The following is a 24,765-nucleotide window of genomic DNA, read 5'->3' as shown; positions in this document are numbered from 1 at the left end:
CGACAGTGAGGCTTCCTGATGTGTTTTAAATAGTTTTTGCACAACTATGGAGGCCTGCGGTACCAAGGACTAAGCTACTGTATGTCAGGCTTTTGCTGCGCAGATACTTGTTAGTTGATTTAATTAATTATTGGTTTTGGGATGACTTGACAATAATACAAATATAGAATATCACCACATTTATCCTTTAATTGGAGGTTGTGTGTGACTTTAAATATGTCTCCACATGTACAGTATGTTTGCTTTCTTTTATGGTTTTGACATTAGAAATAACACTTGAGGTCATTCTTTACTGTAGTTAAAAGACTGTTTACTGTTACCGGGTTGGTAGTGATGCAACTGTTAAGTGCAAATCAGGTTATGTAGTTTAGATTAAGCAGAACAACATCCAGTGTCTTTGCTAGGCACTGCAGGCTGAACTGCACTGATATTGTCATTTTACTTGTCTTTTTGATCGCTTGAATGAAACTACAATTTCTATTTATTTTTTTTTCCTGTATTTGATCATTCTCTCACAGTTCACGTCTGAGATTCCACTTCGTTTTTGTGAACTTTCTTTGAACTTCAGCACAGTAATTCACTTCCACTGCTCCCAGATTTTCAGGACACAGAACTGTTTTCTCCGTTACTGTAGCTTTAAACATCACTTTCTACTCGGGTTGAGATTAAAGATGCTGCACTGGCTGGGGATTAAATTTACTGTTCAGGGAAACTGTCTTCCCTCCAGCAGGGAAATGCGTCTGCAGCTCAGACTGTCTTGATTTTTTTTTTCTTTGTCTGTCTTAATATTAAAGTTGATTCACTGACAGCGCACTACTAAAAGTTTCCCTAACCTACATTTTGTGTAACCACGTCAACCAATCACAACTCGCAGTTACTTTCCAAATTAATTGCACTCCTCCCTGCTACCAACCTCACAGCTCGTATGCTTCACTGGATGATTCTCCCCCCTTTCTGTAACTCCTCACCTCCTTTTGAGAATCAATTCCCCCCTTTTGTACACTCAGCTTTTCCTAACTCAACCTTCAGTACTGCCCAAACACTCCCCCCTTTGCCCCTTTACTTCCTCCCTGGCATTGTAAACATAACGTACTGTGAACTAAAGAACCATCTTCCCCTGTTGTCTACCACCAGCAGGGTTCCCAGACCAGAAGAACAAGAGCTCAAACAGTCTCAGGTGGTGAGGAGTCTATGGTAATATATCAGTTTATATACAGATTAAACCCTATCAGTCGTACACCTCTTAGTTCCTAGACACCACGTAGGATGGGCTACAGGTGTCCCCCGGCTAGATTTGACACCTAAAACTAGAAGGGTACTTGGAGAGCACAGACCTCCACCAAGGCCAATCTGCTCCAAAATTGAACGGGTTCTTCTTTGTTGGCGTATTTGGCGTCTTACCGTGCACGGCAGCTGGATTCTCGCGATGTCACAAGATCACACGAGAATCACCGGACCACATATGACACTAAAATCCATCTTTTCAGACTTAATGTAGAAGTAATGCATTTGTGTCCAGCAAGCCAGAGCACAGACCAAATCTACGTCGTGAGAGAAGCTACCGGCAGCTACGGGTGTGAGGATCTACGGGGAGACGACTGTTGGTTCTAAACAACCTGAAGAGGTTAACGTAGCTGCGATAGCATCAGTTATATCAGAACTGGAGAGTATTTCTTCATTGAAAGAAGAGAAAAAAACGGCACTGAAGGCTTTTCTTGATGGAACAGATGTTTTCGCTCTTCTCCCGACTGTCTTCAGCAAGAGTTTGATTGACAGATGGTTCATCCAATCCCTTTTCAAAACAGTTTCCAATGACGGCTTCTTAGATTGTTCTGTGTAACAAATCATCTGGCAGGTCAGGTTAACATGCTACATTCTTCCACCACGTCGCATGAAAGTCGGGCCAGTGGTTTTTCCGTAATCCTGCTCGACTAACAAACGAAACCGAAAATCACAAGCTGATTCAGCAAACATTCATTCTGAAATGGACGGAAAGAAGTTTGTGTAAACATTCATTAAAATCTTCATCCTTGCCGGCAGGAAACAATGAGCTGATGAAACCATCCATAGCCAAATGAATCCATCTTTATTTAGTTCTGTTATTGGTGATGTTGTGGCGTGCTGAAGTGCTTATTTAGATCAGAAGTTGTCCCAAAGTTGCTGTATATGTTGTATACTGTGGTACGTGTGTGTGCGCACGTCAGGGTTCAAAATTTATGTTTTTTTTTGGCAGAAATCTTCTTGTCAATTTTTACTATACAAATTGTTTTATTTATTAGTGCCGCTTATCAGATAACAACAAAGACCAAAGTTAATTGTCATGTTTAATCTTTCTTTAAGTAAATGTATCTGGAGTTTTGCCCACGTCCTCCAACGCCACCCAACTACACTCATTCACTTTGTCTCTCTCAACGGAGAAGGAAGCGATACGGCTCCTTAGCTATTTCCATCATCAGCTCCAGAATAATTTTTTTTTACCATATCCCCTGCTAAGGCAAGCGAATTGCTAGATTTACTAGCCCGAAGTGGCATTTTAGTTACCCTGGCAAGCGGGTAATCCTTGTTGTCCAAGCCCTGCATGTGTGTTGTCTGGCAACCTGGTAGTTAATATTAAGTAATGACACTGATCCGCTATTGATAACAGGCCATAAAAGCAGCATTAAGGATCAGAGTCCTTTCATACTGACTCATTGATAAAACAGCTGTAGACTACTTAATCTGACACACCTTATTTTTCACAAGCTGTACTGTAGGTCCTGGTTAAAAAAATATTGATATTATATGAATGAAACTGGAGAATGCAACTCCTGAAATTGACGCAATCCGCTACAGAGAAGATGCATCACTCTGTTGGATTTGTTGGAACTTACAGAAACACTCTTGGACAGATCGGAGCTCTGTAAACCCCGCATTTTGCAAACCTCGGTGACGCTCAAGTGTGCCCTATTCATTTTTCACATTTACACAGTTAACTCACATATGCAGCAAAAAGCTCGCACTGTAGATCCCGGCTGTGGCAAAAGGGTGAGCAGCGCTGCAACACTAGCAAACTGAGGTGGACAAAGACATTAGCGTACAGTAAAGAAAGAAGGAGATTAGGATCGGCTGATTACCGATCCATTAAAATATGCCTGGTTCGGCTCGGGGCATCTCCGGTGTCTCCAATGTTCGAGGGTGCTATCTAAAATATCGCCACGATTAATGTTGTGATTGTTTGGTTGACTATTCCAGTAATCTTTATGCTACAAATGGTTAATAGTTCACTCAGCAAAGTAGTAATAATCCACTTCTTTTCTCCGTGTGGTGTTTATTTTTAGTACGACTCTGTGTTTCATTGTTTTTTTTGTGGGTGAAGGTTCACGACATCATACGCAGTTACCAACTTTTCCATTAGAGTTTAAAAATCTTTTTTTTTGTCATATGTTGTTCCTAAACTTTCTGTCACTGTTTCTGCACAGCTGGAATGGGAAATGATTTTGAAAGCTCTTGTGTTGTCCTTGATAGATTTTATATTCCATCCCTCCACATGTCCTTTACGCATGACCAGCCTGTACTGATTAGTTGTCTTTGCTTTGCTCTCTCTCTACACTTGGCCAGTCTCCCTCAGCGACTGCTTACGCCTTGACCACCCCCGGCCTGCCCCCCGGATGGGAGGAGAGGAAGGACGGCAAGGGAAGAACTTATTACGTCAACCATAACAGCCGCACCACTACCTGGACTAGGCCAATTGTGCAGGTACAGCAGGTGTGCAGGCTGAGCTGGACTCTATGCATGGGACTGGATCCCTTCCTCGGCCCCTGTCATGGCCGAGGCCTGTGTGTCGGACCTCCTCCTCCTCTATGTGTTTCTCCTCTGTGTAGCCATAAAGAATGACGGAAAGAGACGCTGCTTTGCAACCTCAAAACGTCTCCTTTTCTGTCTTTCTCTCTGCCCGGGTTTCCTCCTTCTGTCCAACTTTATTGTGTGTCTTCCTCCTCTTGTCTAGCATTTTGTTTGACACTCTGGATGAAGTGCAGCCCCTGTATTGGTCACTTCTTTCTAAAACCCTGGCATGGGACTGCTGCAACCACCACTTTTCCCTCCCTTTTCCCCCATTTCTACCCTGTTTTTCCACTTGTCTTCCCCCCACTGTCTTTCTGTCTGCGAATGTGGCAGCTCCACATTAGTCTGAGCTCAGGCATAGACCGCTACATGGGACTGGGTTTTCCTCTTTGACATCCACCCTTTTCTGCTTTTATCAAAACACTGGTGTTGTATTGTATGTGTTGTCTTTCATCACACGGTCTTCTCATTCTCTGATTCTCATCTGTTTTTTGGTATTTACTCAGAAGGAGAGGACACTACCAAATGATAACAATATCATAGCATTGAGTTTGTTTTGTACCAGCCCACTTTGGTTAAGGGTTGTAAGTAACAATGACTTTCATTTTTCCAGTACATTATGTTACTGATCCCAAGCGTTTGTCCCTGTTTTCTAGTCGGATGCATAATCTTAATCATTATATTTTAAGAGACATAATTGAATGTCTTCGTGGGCCTATAATGACCCATGCTTTTGACATTTTAGGAACTCATTTCCCTGAGAGAAAAGCTTGCATCCAGGGCCTTTCCGGTGCAGACAACCATCTTCTGGAAGCATGGCTTATGATGAGTTTGGTATTACCTTATTTCCCACCCCACTTAACCTCAAAAGTGCTATTCTCACTAACAGCTGACTGAAGACGGAGCCAGCACCTCAACAGCAGGAGCAGGAGCAGCAGCAGCAGCGTCAGGAGGAGCCTCGGCCCTGGCACCCCCATCCACTCCCTCCTCCTCCTCCTCCAATGCCTCCAACAACCACCTCCATGAGCCCCAAGTCCGACGACCTCGTAGCCTCAGCTCCCCTACTGTCACCCTTTCCACCCCCTTGGAGGTGAGAATTAGTCACCTGTACTATCCCGCTCTGCCGTATCCTTTTCCTCTATTCACACCCTTAAGGACTCATTTCTATCTCCTCTTTCCTCCAATCATTACCCTTCCACACCTTCCTTGTCATGCAATCCCTCATTTCCATCCCCTTTGAAGATGATCATGATCCTCACCCATCTACATCATCCAATTCTTCTTTAATATTACACCATTTCTTTTGTCATCTCTCTCTCTTCTTTCAGGTTAATTCTGTCTCGACGCTGCTTTTCTGTCTCTTCAACCCTTATGGAAATATTAATCTCATCATTTAACCGATCTTTTCTTTTCATCTCTCCGTCGAGGGTGATTTTCTTTCTTCACACTGCTCTTTTTTTCCCCCTATATTCAATGGATAATGAGCCGACAGCTCTCCGTTGAACAATGATTAGCCACGTGAAATGGTCCAAGCTTTTGTTATTCATGATGATGAGTTGTGTTGTGAACAATATGCTCTCTTTCAGTATTTCATTCTGCAGCGCAGTGTGTTTTAATGCAATAACGGTGTGAGGCTGGTGTGGTAAATCCGAGATGAGAGAGATTCAGTTACTGCTGGATGAATAAATAATCTGAATTGATCACAGGTCCCTAAGGATTGTTGTAATTTGTTAAAGTAAACCTGGGGATATCCAAATCAATGATATTGATCTTGGAAACTAAATATCATTAAATCCAGAGACATTTTTAGGAACAAAAAGGCAACCACAAAAGCACTTTACTTTACTTTACTTTGACTTTATTGTCCACCTTAGTGGAAATTTGTCTTCGGCTTCTCTCTCGACTTCAATTTAAGGAGTAGAACTCGAAAACTATTTAACTTAAGAACTTCAAATTTGGTATGATGGTTGACAGTGTGGTGTAGTTGTGCCTTTTGGGGGTTAGAAGTCCAGGGTGCACAACATTTTTGAAATTTTTCCAAAAGGGCAACACCTTTGGCTCTACTTTAGCAGGGGTCAAGCAGTGAGCGGTGGTCACTTTTGCTATGTTTACTCATTGGTCAGGGGGTTTAATAATCAAACAGCCCAGGTGGTTAATGTGTGAGCCACATGAGTCTGCAGGGAATAACTTAAAAAACTTTTTGTTTTGGCTTGAGCAGGCAAATTTTTTTTAGGCTGTGACGTTGTACAAATAACTCCCTGGGATGATTACAATCAAGTCCTAAAACTCTCTAAATTGGATTTCATTGCACGTATCAGATTTTTATGCTCTCACCATACCTCTGTGTGTTTTGGTGTATGTGTGTGTTGGGAATGTTATGTTGTTGTTACGTGTGTTAACATGCACTTTAGAGCTGCAACAATTAATCAATTGGTTGTCAACTCTTAAATTGATATCCAACTATTTAAATAATCGATTAATCGGTTTGAGTATTTTTTTAAGCATCATTCTCTGATTCCAGCTTCTTAAATGTGAATATTTTCTGGTTTCCTAACTCCTCTATGACAGCAAACTGAATATGTTTGGTAAAAACAAGACATTTGAGCATGTCATCTTGGGCTTTGGGAAACACTGATCAACAGTTTTCACCATTTTCTGACATTTTATAGAACAAACAACTAATCGATTACTTTAGAAAATAATCAACAGATTAATCAACAATGAAAATGATCGGTATTTGCAGCCCTAGTTTGCAGCTTGAAAGCAGTTGACATTTTAGAAAACTTGTGAAACTTTTGATTGAGTTACTTATTGTCTGTGACCTTTTGTCATCTATGCAAAGTAGATTTTAACTTAAGCTTCAAATGATGCAGGCGGTCTCGTTTTGACCTCTTAATGGCTTAACTCTGTGCTTCTACCAGGGGAACAGACCTGAAGAAGGTTTAATTAAGGCGCACGTCTATGTGTTAACAAGGCATTATAGACGTAAAAGGAAGCGAAACACTCACTGTCGAAAGTTGTAATTACAAGATTGCAGGAGGAAGTCTGTGGATTAATTAAAGCCGTCGTTTCTCTTGTTAAAAATCAGATAACGTGATAATTAATGCTAAAAGAAGAATGTGATGTGGGAACACTCATTCGCCCTGAGCAACTTTAGTCTGTGTAATGTTGCTTTAGAGGTTTATAAGATGCCAGGAATGGTTGTTTTTCTGTAGATACATGGTTTATGGAATAATTATGGCTGTCAATCGATTAAAATAGTAAATTATGATTAATCGTACATTTTTTGTCTGTTCAAAATGTAACCTTAAAGGGAAATTTGTCAAGTATTTTATACTCTTATCAACATGGGAGTGGGCAAATATGCTTGCTTTATGCAAATGTATGTATATATTTATTATTGGAAATCAATTAGCAACACAAAACAATGACAAATATTGTCCCGAAAACCTCACAGGTTTTAGCATACAAATATGCTCAAATCATAACATGGCACATGGTACACAAAACAATTGCATTAATACATTATTATCGACAACCAAGGACACCTTACAGTACCAAACAGAAATACTCAAACAGAATAAAACAGCCAAACACGACAGAAACACCAGCAAAGCAAACGGAAAACAAGAGACAGAATTGTGGTATAATGTGACCAAGGGCTCCATCTATTACCAGAAATAGATTCAGGAAGATTTTTGGTAGTTTAACAGTTAATAATCTTCTCGTTTTTCTTGGCCTTTTACACCCAGGGATCCATGAAGGAGTGGAAAATCTACAAACATGTTGTCATTGTAACATTAAGCCTCAGAGGCAATATCCAGGGAATCAGTAAAAGCTGAAATGTGTTGAATAGTGGTTTGACATTTAGACTGACAACTTGACAGGCCCATGGAGTACGCAGTACGCAGTGTGGGTGTTGATCAGCTGCCTCCTTCTTCACATGGGAATCAAAAGAATTTACCCCTGCCTTTCTCAGATATGATATTGTGGTGACGATGGAGATGGTTTTGCTTTTCTAGTCTTATTCAGTTTTCTAACAATACCAAGACAGACTGGTTTCCATCCTTGTTATTGTCTGTTGTGTTTCAAAGCATCAGTGTTTTTTTGTTTCATGCTGTCAGTAATCCACATTCAACTTTAATCCTCCCATCTTTAGTCTAATGGGAGTGATAATATTATATATTTTTCCATTTTGGTTCCAGGGAGCCAACAACATCCAGGTGCGGAGGGCTGTAAAAGACACATTTTCCAACCCGCAGTCTCCCCAGCCGTCCCCCTACAGCTCACCCAAGTCACAGCCCAAGACGCAGCAGAGCTTCCTGCCCCCAGGCTGGGAGATGAGGATAGCCCCCAACGGACGGCCTTTCTTCATCGACCACAACAGCAGAGTCACCACCTGGGTGAGCTAACACACTGTAGTAACGGGTTTTGAAATATGTCCGAAGGGTAAAGCTTTATTTTACACGTCTGTAATTTCCTAACCATTTCCTACTACGTTTCCAGGAAAGAACGATGTTATTTGGTAATAATTATAGGGAACTGCTTGCATAAACTCAAGCACAAGGTCAGCCGACAAGCATACGATGCAGAATATACGAAGACATATGAAGTTTCCAATAACAAATGAATAATGAATGAGTATTTACTTGGGTTTAAATTTCAAGGAAATTCCTCTCAAAATCAACATCTGTGTAGAAACTCAACTAAAATGAAATAACTCCGACACCTTTGGCTCTATTTTCCTCATAATTCGTACAAATGTACCTAGTTCTTTCCATGAAACCTGCTAAAATAAAGTGTACAAAGCAAATGAAGCTATAACATTGATAGGAGTGGTTTATATTTTGTGTTTCTGCACGTGATTATGAGCATTATTTTCACAGTTCTAGTTATTAAATAGACACTAGAATTCTTAATAATCTAGGGTGGTGGTTAGTGTTGATCTTCCAGGATCTTGTAGTGACACCTGGTGGCGTGAAAGTCAACTTGACATTTTTAGAATTCAGCTCTTCAGACTAAAGAGTTGTGTTGTATTAACCAATTTGTGCCCAAAGACTATATTTAGTATGATAAGGAAAAAATGCCACATTTGTTCTGATTGGTCAAATGTCTTGAAATTTGGTACGAACATACTTTAGGAAAGCATCTAACAGTATAGCTTTGGAATTTTCTAGATCACATGAAAAATCACACTTTTATTAAGAGTCAAAGACAGTACTTTTGAAAAATTAGGAAAAATGCTAACATTGTGTTTATTAAATGTTTTTATTCTGCACATGTGTGCAAATCTTTGATATGAAAAATCCCACTTTTAATAATATTCAAAGTCAGGATTTTTGAAAAATTAGGAAAAATGCTAATATTGTGTTTATTAAATGTTTTTACACTGCATATGTGTACATATCTTTGATATTCAACTTGTTATGAGTGCATAGATACCAAATACTTGATTGTGCTCCTTGTAGTTTCTGAGCTACAGACATTTTCTTATCATACTATATCTAATATTTGGGCACATGGGACTACTGTTGTTTCCTAAAATAAAATGCAAAAAAACTCTTTTGTAAAAACAGTAGTCTCATGTGCTCAAATACTAGATATAGTATGATAAGAAAAAACTCACTTTTCAGCCTAACGATATGACCAATTTTGTAAATTTCTAAAAAATTTAGTTGTGAGCACAAATGGGTTAAATCTTTTAATTTCTTCTCCCTGTTTTGAAATAATGAATTTGAATTTCTGAATGTCTTCCTTCCCCTCCCTCTCTCTTTGGACAACCAGGAGGATCCCAGGTTGAAATATCCAGTCCATATGAGGAGTAAGAACTCGATCGAGCCTGGCGAACTTGGTCCTCTTCCTGTAAGTACACTCACAATTAGACCAACTGCATATTTAACCTGTGGCCCGCATCAATCCTCATACGTCCCAATAACTGCTTTGGCTTTGGTCACTCATTTACTCACTCACTAACTTGCCAAGATGAACTTGTTATGTGTTTCTTAAGATAAACTTTGAATGAGAAATGGTATTTATTTTCATGTTTTTGTTGTGGTTTTTTTTGTTAAAAAAATAAATTAACTCAATGCTGCATGTTTAAATCTGAGCTATGTGAATGAAGTGGGAAGATGAGACATGATCTTGTGATCACACTGTATCAGAAATTTCCTTTTTAAGTCCTGTTAGAAAAAGAGGGTGTCAGTGGGAGAATGTAACTGGCGAGGATGAGAAAGCAGCGAGTCTGGGGGCTGAGTGAGTGAGAATCCCTAATTAGGAGGTGTCTGCCACCTGCACTATTATCTGTGTGACAAAGACAAACTCCCAAACCAGTGGGCCAAACGTTACCGTAGGTAGCTGTTGAATAATCAAAGCTTCATAGGTTTGTGTGATGTGTGCATGTGTGTGTGTTTCTCTCTCCCTCTTTCTCTTTTCTCTCTCCGTTCTGGTGGTGCTACTTCTTCTACACCTGGCCATGTCTGTTTGGCAGAACCTACTAGAGGAGGTTGGTTGGAGCCTCCCTCCCTCTGCCTGCCTACCTGTCTGGTCCGGTCCAATCTGGTCAAATGCCTGCAGACAGCCTTGCGCTTTCTTTATATTTCCTTTTTTCTTCTTCTCTCTCTCTCTCTTTCTTTCTATCTTTCTCTCTCATGACCGGCATGGATGGACTGTACCTCCCCCCTTCCTTTTCATCAGTATTTTTACCCCACTTCCTCTCTCTGTGCGCCCCCCCCTCCTTGCACCTGTATCAGTGTCTGAGGCACAGATAGACGAGTCGGGAAAGTGGAACGAGGCGCTTTTGATAGAGAGGGAAGGAAAATGAAGGAGGAGAACACGGTTGAATAAAGGGACAGAGGGAGGGAGAGAAACATGTGTGTTAGAGGATTGTAATCAGAGTTTTTTCAATCTGGTCTATCCACTCACGCAGTAGCAGCATACGTAGAAACACCAAGCTGTTCTCATACACCGTTCGTAGCTACGTATACCTACGAAAAGTAATGGACTGTAATTCGTGTATATCCCACCAAATCAAATTTGTATGTAATCCACGTGATCGTGAACCAGGAAGTATAAAGAGGGAGGAGGTCGGGATACAAAAAAACATGAGACCGGTGTTCGTACCCCGTGTGAAACCATGAAGTCAACGTTGATGTATTTGTCACGTAACTTACATGCTTATGTTACGTCACTTCCGATGTTATTTCAACCCAAACCACCATCTTTTCGTAAACGTAACTAAGTAGTTTTTGTCATATAACTTCCGTACTTAAGTTATTCCGTAGGTATTTTAACCAGAACCATGATCTTTCCTAAGCCTAGCTAAGTAGTTTTTTCACGTAACTTCCGTTAATTTTGCCCTGGAGACCGGTGTTCGGAGACCAGTGTTCGGAGACCGGTGTTTGTACCTCGTGTGAAACCAGAAGTCAATATTTGTCACGTAACTTCCGTACTTAAGTTACCACTTCCGGAGTTATTTTAACCGAAACCACGATCTTCTCCTAAATCTAACTATCATAAAACTTCAATTGAAAGCTGAGCCCCCAATTAGACACCAAGTCCATTTTACTCACCGGCTCTGGCTACTCGTTTTGACAAATAAACGCAGGTCTCAATTAAACGGCAGGTAACTTTTGTCAATATGGACATCTTACACATAGTTAAATCGGGTAGATTCTCCACAATTCACTCGTCCAGTTCATTTTACGGAAACCATGAGCACCAATCTATAATTCATTCAGATTTATGGTGCTGTTGATTGCTGCTAGATCGCCTGTTAGATGCGCGCCTCCCTTTGTGTTTTTTGACCGCAGATGTTGTTTTTGAAAGGATAAACACAACGATGGAACAAATATGGATTGAAGCAGAGTGTTTCGTCGGATGGAAGCATGTGGTTGTGAATTTTGGAAATAATCGATCTTTCATCGAGTCTTCAATAAATGTTGACTTTTGGACTGAAGACACTTAGCACCTGTCGCTCATGTGTTTGAAATCGAAGGCACGCAATGTTTCTGTAAGTTGTTCATAATAATAATTAGAATGTCACCATTATCAAGATCTGTGCTTCAAACTATTCGGGTACAGCAGTAAACAAGACGAATAAAAAGTAGCGACTCCTTACTTTTAAAGCAGTCATCATAAGTCATAAGTTTTCCCCCCTTTTCCTTTTTCGGCAGGCCAGCTCGTCGCTATTATTATTATATATATTATTCAATAGCCTAATTTTTATACAAGTAATATTCATAATGGTTTGAATAATCAATAAGGTATTATTTCCCATCTCTGCTGAGCATCAGTTTTGTGCAAGAGGAATAATAGGCCCCTTTCCAAATACGCCGGTTGAGTTCAGTGATCGAAGCAAATAAAAGCCGGGGCTATTAGTTGCAGTTTTTCGGTAAGTAGTTTTGTTGCCTAAACCTAACCAAGTCGATCTTTTCAAAACGCAGTACTTTTTGTCACGTAACTTCCATACTTAAGTTAAGGCACTTTCGTAGTTATTTTTACCCAAATCACGATCTTTTCCTAAACCTGAATAAGAGGTTTTGTTGACTAAACCTAACTAAGTTGTTTCCTGTGAAGTTTATTTTGAAAATACTGGAGTGGAAATCACGAAATTACGTGCGTCACGTGTTGCTGGACATTCGTAGGAAAACGCTCAAAAAATGAGGAATAACTTTTCGTGATATATCGTACGAACCGTTGTATGAGGATACGTTGAGAAACACGCATACTGTAGGTTCACCCCGTTTGACACATTGTCAGACTCGGTCCCTTTCCCCACCCCTTTACTTTCAATCTACTGTTTTAATTGCCTGACTGCTGGTGCCGTACGAGTGTGAGTGTGTGTCTGTGTGTGCGTGTGTGTGGCCTGTGACACTGTACTGAGTGGTCACCGTGTCAGTGTACTGGTTTGACCTGGTAGTGGTGATTAACCTTTATGTTGTGGTCGTATCCCCTGCCTTGCTGACGTCTCAGACCTCGACTCAAATAGGAGAGAAAATCCTTTCAGTTCCTTTGTGGTGTTTGATTGAGCTTGTAGTCAGTGTTTGGACCGTTTAACAGTCAGACAAGTTCAATCAAACATAAATTAAAAAAGGAAAAACTAAAGTGGATGGATTTAAATTACTATTTGAGCATGGCCTGTTTGAATAGTGCAGTCTAATGGGGACTGTGTGCTTTTTCCTCACTCTTCTTCTTCTCTTTGTTTTATTTTAGCCTGGATGGGAAGAAAGAATTCACTCGGACGGACGCACCTTCTTCATCGACCACAGTAAGACGACTCCATCTCACCACTTTCTGTCTCTTCCATGCTTGTATTTGGTCATGCGTGTCTTTTACTTATCTCGTCTTTCTCTTGAGTTACTTTTTATAGTGTGTAGCGGTTGCAGCGCAGCCACAGATTTTTCAGTGTCAGGGACAGCGAAGCACCTCATCCATTACAGCAGAGACTCAGTGGCCGAGTCCTGCCGGTTTAAGATTTATTGTAGGATGGCCTGACGTAGCGCAGCAGTGTCTTTGAACAGAAAGATGTAATTAGCCTCGCAATTATTTTCATTACTGGTTAATCTGTTGATTATTTCTTGGATTAAGCGTTTTATGTATGACATGTTAGAAAATGGTGAAAATGATATGTCCTTTACATTTCCCAGAGCCAAATGTGACCTCTTCAAAGAACTTGTTTTGTCTGACTAAGGGCGCTTTAACAAGCCATAGCCTATTTGGCTAGTCCGAGTCAGAGTGAAGTTGAAACTTTTGGTTCATTAACCCTCTATTTAGCCTGGTTCGGTTTCACTGTGCACAAATTTAAAGTGGACCAAATAAAAACATTAATTTGCTGAAGGGTGTGTATGCAGGAGCGAATTTATCTGTTTAGTCTGGAGAGCTGCCACTTCTGTACAGGGAATCGCAGACTTTGATGTATTGGAGTCAACGTTTTTTCACGTTGACTCTGCACTGATCTACGGTGCGCACAAATCCCTTCTCTTCCAGTTTATCTCGAATGACTTTGTAAGCATTCGTATTTTTGTGGACTTTATTTAGCATATTCTGTATGTTCTCTTCAGCCCAGATGTCAAGCAGACATTGGACTTCTGCAGAAGTTTGCATGCACTTTTTATTTTAGTTTTTTAATTTTTACATTATTTTATTTAAATTTTTTTTTTTTCAAACTTTGTTTAGAAGTTTGCATTCAAAGGAATGCCCGCACAGGCAGCCTGTGTTTTGGTTTGCTTGGAAACGGATGTTTTGGTACAATTGCTGAGTTCACAACTGCCAGAACTAACCACACCAGAGTTCGATTAAAACGGACTAAACGTTGGCTTGTGAAAGCACCCTAAGGGTCCAAAACCCAACGATATTCAGTGTACAACGATATAAAACAGGGAAAAGAAGCAAATCCTCACATTTGAAAAGCTGAAACCAGAATATGTTTCAGGTTTTTTCTTAATAATTAACATGTTTCATCGATTTATTAAAAGTGCACTAGCTTTCACTGAAGTCGCAGTGAGTTTGTGTGAATATTTGTGTGTTTGTTTCATCCAGATACAAAGAACACGCAGTGGGAGGACCCTCGTCTGCAGAGTCCGGCTATCACAGGACCTGTGAGTAGCTTCCTCTTTCTGCCCCAACACGACTTCAGAGAGTCTCTTCTAGTTTAACACTGTGCTTTTATCTGTCACACTCCATCATCAGCCTCACCTTCTTTGTACAACGAAGATAAAATCACTTTGTCGCCGTGGTTGCCACTCAACACGCCAACACCTTCTTGTGTCACTTCACATATTGTTCTCCCTCGTTGTCAACTCCCCAAGTCACACTCCTCGTAGTTTTTTTGGTGTTTTAACAAGACATGGAAGCATATTTAGTTTTTTCTGTTAAAAAATTCACATCACGAGCCACATGTTAATAAGGGCATCAATGAGTTGTGTTGTTTTGTTGTCTGTGCAGGCTGTTCCCTACTCCAGAGAGTTCAAGCAGAAATACGACTACTTCAGGAAGAAGTTGAAGAAACCGGTAAGAAGTGATTTTTTAAAATACAGATCTGTCTCAGGTTTCTGGGTTCCTGCTGGGTGCATTTTTTCATAACAAAGCTAAATTTGGTAGAAAACCTCATGACTTCTCTAATTTGCTTCTGTTTTGATTGTTCTTGATTGCATACCTGGTCACACCGTCTTGACACTGCGTGACTGAGTCTGACATGTTTATCGCATGCTAAATATTCATTGCAATCATTTCACTTTTTCTTCGTGATTAACACTTTTGTAGGTGGAGTACAGAATTAAATGTTAGTGCTGTTTTCTGATGCTGGAATCTAATCTCGACAATAATAGCAGGATTAACATTCTGAGGGTAATACTGTATGTACACTGAGGAAACTGATGTATTTTATTTTTTAGATGTAAAAATTACGTCAGTAGGCGTCCACAAAATAATCAATCCCCTGGACTTTATTCTGCATGTTGTGCTGTTACAAAAGGAACTCAACAATCTGCATTTTGCATTGATTGATTTGTTTATTTGAGTGTCCTGCACCATTTGGTGCCCAGGACTGGAGCTGCAGTCGTTCATTGCAATTGGCTCAATTTCGGCGAGTGCAGACCAGATTTTACTACACATGTATTGTACATCAAAGTTATGACGCGTTGTGACATTTCCTCTTTTCACCCTCCTTGATAACAACCAGGATGGCCACATGGCCAGTCATAACATACAGTTCCACAAATTCAAAGAAAGAAAGAAAGAAAGAAAGACAAAAGAGAAAATGTCAGGACATTTAAGTTCCCTAACAAAAATATCTTATTATGATGGATATAGTGTTCTTTGTCTTAGTTTCCATGCATTTTCTATAAATCTTGCTAAGGCAAAAGTCTCCTCATTAAAGAGCCAACTCAACATATAACCTTCAGACAATCAAAACAGATCTGGGTTTTTCAGATGAATCCTCAATTCACTGTACATAGGACAATGGAACACAAAGTGAAACTGATCCTCAACAACACCAACAGTTGCCAGCGGTAAGGTTCCAGGTCTTAACTGAGCACAGAAGGACCTTTGCCCTCTCTGTAGATTAAATTTGATGTAAGGTTCAGTGTAGTAATTCTCTTTGATTTAAACAGAGTTTCCAAGCTTTGGCTTATTCCATATCTCATCCTTCCATTGTTCCTTATGGATCTTTAGTAGTTTTTCTTTGACTATATTTATGTCACACTGACACAATTATTCCTGAAAATGAAATGTAAATCAGGAAGAGAAAATATCTGCTCTGTCCCAGTTAAAGAACTTTTTGGTCAGCCATTTTTACGGAGACCATAGAAGGACAAAGAGGCTCACGTCGCCATCTTTGTATCAGGATCTACAAAAATCTTCATTGAATGATTTACATAAAATAAGTAGAAAGTGAAAATGTTTCTACACAAGCTTGTTGTAAATGACATATAACGATATTGTATTTAAACTCTTTAGTCAGTAGTGTGTACACTTCCTGATTGTCTTTGATAAGTCTAAATGAATTAGTCGTCTTTGTATCAAGCTCACCTTACCTGACCCCTCATTTAATCACACACAGTACTGTTTTTTTTAATTTGCATTAAAGTGAGTTCTTTTTTTGAACTATTCCAGGCTGACATCCCCAACCGATTCGAGATGAAGTTGCACAGGAACAACATCTTTGAGGAGTCGTACCGTCGAATCATGTCCCTGAAGAGGCCGGATGTTCTTAAGGCTCGGCTATGGATCGAGTTTGAGTCAGAGAAAGGACTGGACTACGGCGGCGTAGCCAGAGAGTGGTTCTTCCTCTTATCGAAAGAGATGTTCAACCCCTACTACGGCCTCTTCGAATACTCCGCTACGTAAGTTTGTGTGTCTGTATGTTTGCAGCCATGGAAAAATCCTTCTCTGCTCATATTTTTTGGTATTGCTTTTTCCACAAAGTGGAGTAAGGGGCAGAGCTGCCGTATTGTTTCCCTATGAGACCTGTTAAAGTTTCCTTTTACTCTGATTAACTTTTCCTCTCATTGAAAAAGCCATCCTGGAACAAACGTTTCCCACATACAGCAAACGTTAGGATAATTAAAGTGACGTGTGTTTTGTTCCTTTTTCTTGGCACCATCATCAATAGATGATCACTCTGTTGATTCTCTCTCTTTTATGCCATGTAGGGCAAAGGTAGCAAAATATAAATAATACCAAATCGACATTTAAAAATGAACCCTTCCTTTAATTAAAAGTTTGCTAGATTTAATAAAGAAAATAAGAGCGTAATTAAAACTTAAAAAAACTTTTAAATTAAACCACATTGTGATTATTCATTCAGCAATTTTTAATTATTTAGTTTTAACATCATTATGCAGCTGCAATTAAAATAAAAAGCCGATGCTTAGCAACCACCTCGAAGTTTTCTGTCTCCACTGGGTGCACAAAAGTACTCTTACAAAATTGTTGACCTTTACCATGCTTTTAAAGTCACACAATTGTTTTAATGAAAACAATATAATGTAATATGTGAACGAAATGAGATGTAAGATGCTCGAAGATAGTGGCAGCGTCTGTGTGGATCATGCAGGGGTTTGTTGCCATGTTAAAGAAAATATGACATGTTTTACATAATATGCTATAAAAAACAAGCCTTAAGATTTCCCCTGAGCTGCAAACAGTAGTTGATCGACATAGAGCGGTGCAGGGATGATGTATTGTTGTTGGCCAACCAGGAAGTCGGCATCGCCCTGGGTTCCCTCGACTAAAAGTCAATGGGATTTTATCCTTGATGACGTTTAGTAGTCTCATTTAGCCACTTGTTAGCAACCGCCTTTTCTTTTTTAAGACACGGAAAAGTTTCAAAATTCACAAGTGAGGTATTTACTGACGAGACGAGGGAACCGGAAGTGCTAAAATGCTAACTCATTTCTTGGTTTTTGGACTCATTCCTGCAGCACTCTATCATAGAAGACCAGAATTTGCAGGAGGAGCAGCTACCTGGCATAAAGCACTATGGATATCATAAAAAAAGAAATTGTCTGGATCTCTTTTGAAATGCGCCACTTTATAAAGTCAAGATTATATCAGTGAGGTAATTAATGTTTGTTAAATTAAATAAAGTCAAATTTGTGTTCATAATCAGGCCTTTTGCACCTCAATAAATCCATTTTCTTCATTTTTTTTTTCTTATCTTGCTTCTACTAATAACACTGAAATTTCAGTCGCGATATATGTATTCTGTCACTAAAAGGGACAAGGAGAAATAAACCCATTGGTACTACTTAGGGCTGCGAAATAATTCAGTATGACAATTTATCGCCTTTCAATTAAATCATATCGCAATTAAATCATATAAGATATTGATCATAACAAGCACATACTAAAAACTTCTGAGAATATCTGATCATTTTGCATTAAAGTTCTTAATAAAATGTGAAAATACTTTAAATTAGTGAAGTATTTAATTCACACAAGTGTATGCAGAAATAGGCTTTACCCTGTGGTTATTTCATATAGACTATTTATTTATTGAATAACCAGAAAACATGCTATATTGTGATATATATATATATTGTTATCGAGATATGAAATGACCTATATCAGGATCATAGTACTACTGACTGCTCTGAGCATTAATGAAACCATTGAAATGTCTTTCTCTCTCTGTGCAGAGACAACTACACTCTCCAAATCAATCCCAACTCTGGCCTGTGCAACGAGGATCACCTCTCCTATTTCAAGTTCATTGGACGTGTGGCAGGAATGGCCGTGTTTCACGGGAAACTACTGGATGGTAAGCTCCTTGATGGTGGATCCTGTCTTAGATATTAGAAATGTAATGACGAGAAAAATCTATTTTGTTGACATTCTTATGTGTATTTTCAACACTTTCTTTGACGTTTCTAAGCTTTTTTTTCTGCACACGTAAAGGTACAACACGGTGTTGTTTTCTGCTTTCTTAGGTTTTTTCATCCGACCCTTCTACAAGATGATGCTGGGAAAACAGATCTCCCTTAAAGACATGGAGTCTGTGGTAAGATCTCCTCTAAATTATTAAAGGTTGGGTCGGTAATGCCGAGAAATGAGCAAGAGTACACCTGAGGCCTGTACTACAAAGCCGGATTTGCGGTTAGCGAGGTAACTTCAGGGTTAACCCTTCAGGGTTTTCCTTCCTACGAAGGTGGTTCACTTGATACCGGGGTAGATCGCCATGGTAACTTATGCTGAACATCTAACCTGCTCCGGAGCTTGGTGCGTGGATCGTATGATAGTACTACACAAATACAAAGAAGTTTAAGTCATAATCCAGGCTGAAATCAAAACAGTTTGAACTGACAAATGCAGGAAGGACAGCTGGCTGTATGCTGTGGGTGCTCACCGCTTTGAGTTGTGTTTTTATATATATTTTTCTCTTGCTCTCAAGTCTGTTTCACACCGCCGGAGACAGGGACGCAGCTGAAATAGTCACGCACGCCACAACCTTGACAAAAGGTCACAACTTTATCTTTTAACTTTGTATCTGCCCTGCATTGCATCCCTGCAGGACAGTGAATACTACAACTCTCTGAAGTGGATCCTGGAGAACGATCCCACTGAGCTGGACCTCAGGTTCTGCATTGACGAGGACAACTTTGGACAGGTGTGCACGCTCAAAACCAGTCACCATTTTAATTGCAGTAAAAGAATGTAGCTTGGTATCTGGAGTGTCTGAGATTTTAATTTTTCTCGTGTGCTTTTTTTTTGTTCCTCAGACGTACCAGGTCGACCTGAAGCCCAGCGGCTCAGACATGGTGGTCACCAACGAGAACAAAAAGGAATACATAGAGTAAGAATATAATAAGCTTTATTAGTTCCAGGCTTTTAGCAATGATTACCATAAAGCTACGTGATCAAACATGAATCTAAATGTATAATACCTTTCCCTCTGACAGCCTGGTCATCCAGTGGAGGTTTGTCAATCGGGTCCAGAAGCAGATGAACGCCTTCCTGGAGGTATTTATGTGCAATAATACAGTCGCCACTTGGGGGCAGTGTGACCACAGACTTTGGGTTGGCCCTCTGTATCTAAACTTAAACCTCTTCCTTGAACATTTGTAGCTTTCAAACCTTAATAACATCTAAATTATTTAGTGGGAGGTTCTGTTGTGAGTTTAACTTTCATTAGAATTATGATTTAAATCTGCTTTTGTTTAATTTCCAGGGCTTCACCGAGCTCATCCTCATAGATCTGATCAAGATCTTTGATGAAAACGAACTGGAGGTACAGTATGGATTATTAATGTAATCCTCCGATTATCACATCTGCGTACATTACACTTTTAGCGTTTTAACTTATCAGAAAAGTGGCAGCGGTTGTAAATGCGTTCTTTCTCCCTCCCCCCTCTATCTCTGTGCAGCTGCTCATGTGTGGTCTGGGTGACGTCGACGTCAACGACTGGAGACAACACACTGTTTACAAGAACGGCTACTGTCCCAACCATCCTGTCATACAGTGGTTCTGGAAGGTACGTCCGCACACAGACATGCACTGTGGAAACTAGATATTTTATAATAAAAGCTGGTTCCAGTCCTCTTTCCCTCCGTCCAGCCTGCGACAAGTTTGCTGACTTCGCTTTAGAAGGTCAAAGTTTGTTTGGAAGAACAGGGTTGTTTGCTCTGACTAAAGAGCCTAAGGTAGTATCTACATATTTGTGTGTGTGTGTGTACACACATGCTTATGCACACAGACAACAGTGTCATGTCATTTGATTAAGTGAACCGGTGCAAACAGCTTCTGTTTGAATTTGTGCTGTTTTAGTTTTCCCTCCAGGCTAGATTGCGAAACTGTCAACAAAAGCTTTACTTCGAATGATTGCATCATCTTTTTCTGTGTTTTAGTTGTAGAAAGTATCATATCAGTGATTAATGAATTCTGTGAACCGTTTGATAAACGAGCTGCTCGTCACAGAGAGATCCTCTCTTTCCCCTGTCATCAGGTTGTCCTCTTGATGGACGCTGAAAAGAGGATCCGACTCCTCCAGTTTGTTACGGGAACGTCACGAGTGCCCATGAATGGCTTTGCCGAGCTTTATGGTACGTTACCTCGCCCAATACTATGTTCCTGCAATAGAGGAGGCTGCAGTTTCAGGACCGCATTATAGTTTTGTTCCACCAAATACTGCCATTTCTGTCCGCTGCAACGTGATCTCACAGAAAAAGCCCACGTGAAATGACGTAGACCACATAACGTAGTAGTAGTGTTAGATTACGTGCCGCCACCACAGGAACAATTTAGGTTTAGGCTACTAATCTACTTTGTTAGGTTTAGGAAAGACAAGATCATGGTTTGGGGTGAGATAAGTAATGTTTGTTATGCAACTTACCTCCTAAAACTGCCTCTCTATTTGTACAGCGGATGTTGACGGAACCGCTAAAGGCGTCAACAACTCCTGAGAGAGCGTGAGAAAGAGATGCAAGAATAGAAATATAGAACATTACGTAACATTTTGCATGAGGCTTTAGATGATTATTTAAATGAAAAATATTTTAAATGATTTACATAAAATGCTCTCCTTCCTCCTCTTTTTCTAACGATGATTGAATCTATTAAAAAAATTTGCGGTCTAAAAAAGTATTTCTGTACTGTGGTCTCAACTGTGTGATCATCATTTTTTTGTTTTGTGCCAGGTTCTAATGGGCCTCAGCTGTTCACAATCGAGCAGTGGGGAACACCAGAGAAGTTGCCAAGAGCTCACACATGGTATGTTACTACTACTACAGACACACACACACACACACACACACACACACATACACATTAAACACTAACGGTGACAATAACAAAAAGACTAAAACTTAGTTTAAAAACATAAAAACTTTACCAAAATCTCTCTTCATTTTCGGCACCTTTCATCTTCTCCTCCCCTCTCTCTGTCACTCTCTCTTGGCGGTTTGCGGGTGGGGTTCGGGTGCTTGAGTAACACGTATCTTTACATGCCGACAGTGCGGATTGGCTCTCATAACGGGCTGCTGGGTGCAACTGAACCGGGCATCATTAACGAGCGCAGTCAGTCAGGAGGACTTGAATTAAAGAAAAGCTGCATTCTTTATCATTCAAACTGTGTTTTTCATCAGACAATGATAAGATACAAATTGATGTGAAATAAGCTTCACTAAAATGACAGAAATGTTCAATATAAGCTGATGACTAAACAAGACTAAGATTAAATAAAAACTGACTAAAACTGGATTTTAACGTTTTGAGTTGTCGTTGACTAAAACTATGATAAAAATGTGACTAAAACTAATAAGCATTTTTGTCCTAAGACTAACAGCCGGGACACACAGGGCACGTCAGCAGTGCGTGACGGCTGCCTCGCTGAACTACTGCGTATCTCATGCGTGTGGTGTCCACACCAGCAGCATTTCTGCTGCAGCTCTGCTGCTGCCAGCCCTTTCTTTCTTCAACACTAGACAGAGTTTGCTTTTCATAATGGCCTTTTCATTTCATTATAAATGGCATTTATATTTATTTTAGACAGATAAAGGTTAAGAAGTGTGTGGTAATTTGTAAATAATAGTAATAATCCACAATTAAATCACCGGTACTTTATTCATTCACGGAGCCTGCATTTTCTACAACACTGTCCTGCAAATATTTCAAATTAAAAGCCTCGTATTAACAAAAGAAGGAATTTTCAGAAAAAAAAAGGTATCTTCACTCTAGCTTTAAAACTGAGCCCGTCACAACCTAAAAACTGCAAGTTGCGTTAATTAGTTAAAGAAATTAGTGGCGTTAACTTTGACAGCCCTATAAATAAGAATGTAAATAAGAATATTTCTTGAAATGTATAGTATAAATGTTTTATTTTTGCATTTTGTAATTTTTTCTTCTCAGTTTCAACCGCTTGGATCTGCCCACCTACGAATCATTTGAGGACCTGAGAGAGAAACTCCTCATGGCTGTGGAGAACGCGCAGGGCTTCGAGGGCGTCGACTAAGACGGCGGCCTCTGGCTGCATTCAAACCAACCAACCAATGATAAAAAAACAAACAAAACAAAAAGCCACAGGCATATCAAAACCAGCTGCCGTAGCAGTTCTGTGCGAGCGTGTTGTACTGTAATGCCTGACTGTGAGCCACTTCCACAGCACCGGTGGCTCGAGACTGTACAGCGATTTGTCGAAGCCAACACGCCTACGTCTTTAAATCTTTTCAGAGTGGGTGGGTCACTCCTTAAAGGTGCTGGGGAAAGAGCGGGAGAGTCGCACTGTTGAATGCTGAAATCTATTATCCACAGGCATGAGCGATGAATGAGCTGGCCCCTGATCTGCCGTTTCTTTCCCCCCCTCTACCCTCGTCCTGTGAAAATCTACAGTGCTGGAAAACACTAATGCATTTCAATAGCTCCTTTATGTACACTATAGCACAGTATTCAAGCACCCTTCAGTGGAGGGGACTTAGCATGGCCTTAATCTGGCTCCTACATGCACTATTTCTCTGCGAAACTGCAATGGCACTATGATCACAACTCTCTCAAATCCTTAGACCAACACCAGATTACCTTAGGAATGCTAGCCAATCACATTTCAGGAAATCGGCCACACCCCTCCGTAGAGCCTTGTCTATATGTTGTGTGATCAGAAACCGCCGATGCAGCCTTTTTGTAGAATAATGTTTTTGTTTTTTTTAGCCACTGGTAAAGATTCAAAAACGGGGATGAGATAATCCCCCCAATTTTTTTTTTTTATAGTTTTTGTCACCATGGATTCTTTTAAAAAAAATCATTGGTATAATTCTTGCAGGAAAATACTCTCAACGTATTTGTACCGATGAACAATGTTGTTTACTTATATATATGACATGGTGTGTGAAATGTAAATCTGGCTAGTCTGGGAAATAATGAATCCATATCATTTGTTATGGTGATAGCAAATGTGTTGAATTAAATGTTTTTTTTATCGTAGTGCTATGAAAGCAGCATGAAACCGTATCTTGTGTTTGCTTCGACTACATCGTAGTAATCTGGACGTGTAATCGGTCTCGAGGTCGAGAGTAAGGAGAATAGTTTCTCTGCGTCACGATCGTATTAATATTCATGCCTGTTCATAATGCTGTAAATTGTTCTTGGGGTAAAAAAAAAAACACATTTTAAGTTCTTTCATGATATGATATAAATATATGTATGAATTTAACAGAAGTATTACTGATCAACGACACTAAAATGAAGCTGTGTGCGTGCGCGGGTGTTGGAGAGAAAAGCTGTGATTGCCACTGAATATAAAGCAGCACGTTTCTTACAAAGAAAACAAATGTTTTTCTTTTTTATGTTTTTGTTTCTCTCCTTTTTCTAACACCATTGAACCTAAAGGGCACTTTATAGATCACTCTGAGGTCATGTCGCCTATTGTATGTCTGTTGTCATTAACTCGAATGTGATTCTTTTTTTCCATTCACAGCACTTAAACCTGGTGCAATATAAATAGTCTGTAAATCTGGGCTGCTGCTAAGGTAGATAAAGTTGACAGAAGTGAAGCAGAGACTTCACATCCATTTAGTCTTCTCTAGTTCCTCTCTTCTTTTGTCCTCTATTTCTCCTCCCTTGTGTTTCCTCCCTGCTGTGATCCCACCACTCCAACTCCTTTTTTTTAAATGAACGACAGGAAATATCACTTTTGTTAAAGATTCCACCACTCTCTGCAACTCTTTGTGGTTCATTTAACTTCAGTCAATAAAAATTAAACTTCTCAAGAGTGTGTTGTTTGAGTTAATATGACTGGACTTTCCTCACACCAGAAGTTAAGACCGGTTAATGCCTTATCAACAGCCTGTTTAAACATCAAGTTTTACTAACACAACCTCTGAATTCACAGACACTTTACTGAGCTTTTCAACTATTAATTAGGGCTGTCAATCGATTAAAATATTTAATCGTTATTAACTGCATGATTGTCCATAGTTAATTGTGATTGTTCACCCATTTTTTATCTGTTCAAA

The 24,765-nt window shown here is 39.8% G+C and overlaps 1 protein-coding gene across 12 annotated transcripts in view; it reads left to right on the top strand.

Annotated features, from left to right (window-relative positions):
• Nucleotides 1–24,519, top strand: part of nedd4l (NEDD4 like E3 ubiquitin protein ligase) — a 62,382-nt gene extending 37,863 nt beyond the window's left edge. For 5 of the 12 annotated variants that reach the window (XM_037751973.1, XM_037751972.1, XM_037751971.1 and 2 more), the window contains 20 exons: nt 1,135–1,194; nt 3,598–3,744; nt 4,712–4,912; nt 8,028–8,225; nt 9,607–9,684; nt 10,310–10,324; nt 13,033–13,087; nt 14,359–14,417; nt 14,764–14,829; nt 16,435–16,664; nt 18,462–18,583; nt 18,753–18,823; nt 19,334–19,429; nt 19,542–19,615; nt 19,722–19,782; nt 19,991–20,050; nt 20,187–20,294; nt 20,766–20,862; nt 21,457–21,529; nt 22,667–24,519. In XM_037751973.1, the coding sequence (XP_037607901.1) occupies nt 1,135–1,194; nt 3,598–3,744; nt 4,712–4,912; nt 8,028–8,225; nt 9,607–9,684; nt 10,310–10,324; nt 13,033–13,087; nt 14,359–14,417; nt 14,764–14,829; nt 16,435–16,664; nt 18,462–18,583; nt 18,753–18,823; nt 19,334–19,429; nt 19,542–19,615; nt 19,722–19,782; nt 19,991–20,050; nt 20,187–20,294; nt 20,766–20,862; nt 21,457–21,529; nt 22,667–22,769 (1,974 nt within the window). In that variant the 3' untranslated portion in view covers nt 22,770–24,519. The remainder of the gene's footprint in view (nt 1–1,134; nt 1,195–3,597; nt 3,745–4,711; nt 4,913–8,027; nt 8,226–9,606; nt 9,685–10,309; nt 10,325–13,032; nt 13,088–14,358; nt 14,418–14,763; nt 14,830–16,434; nt 16,665–18,461; nt 18,584–18,752; nt 18,824–19,333; nt 19,430–19,541; nt 19,616–19,721; nt 19,783–19,990; nt 20,051–20,186; nt 20,295–20,765; nt 20,863–21,456; nt 21,530–22,666) is intronic. The other 7 variants (XM_037751974.1, XM_037751967.1, XM_037751964.1 and 4 more) reach the window with 6 other exon arrangements.
• The last annotated feature ends 246 nt before the right edge of the window (nt 24,520–24,765 follow it).

This window comes from Sebastes umbrosus, chromosome 19, assembly GCF_015220745.1.
Source record: "Sebastes umbrosus isolate fSebUmb1 chromosome 19, fSebUmb1.pri, whole genome shotgun sequence".
NCBI lineage: Eukaryota > Metazoa > Chordata > Actinopteri > Perciformes > Sebastidae > Sebastes > Sebastes umbrosus.
Note: the sequence above shows the minus strand (reverse complement) of the source record. Positions and strands in the feature narration are given on the sequence as shown.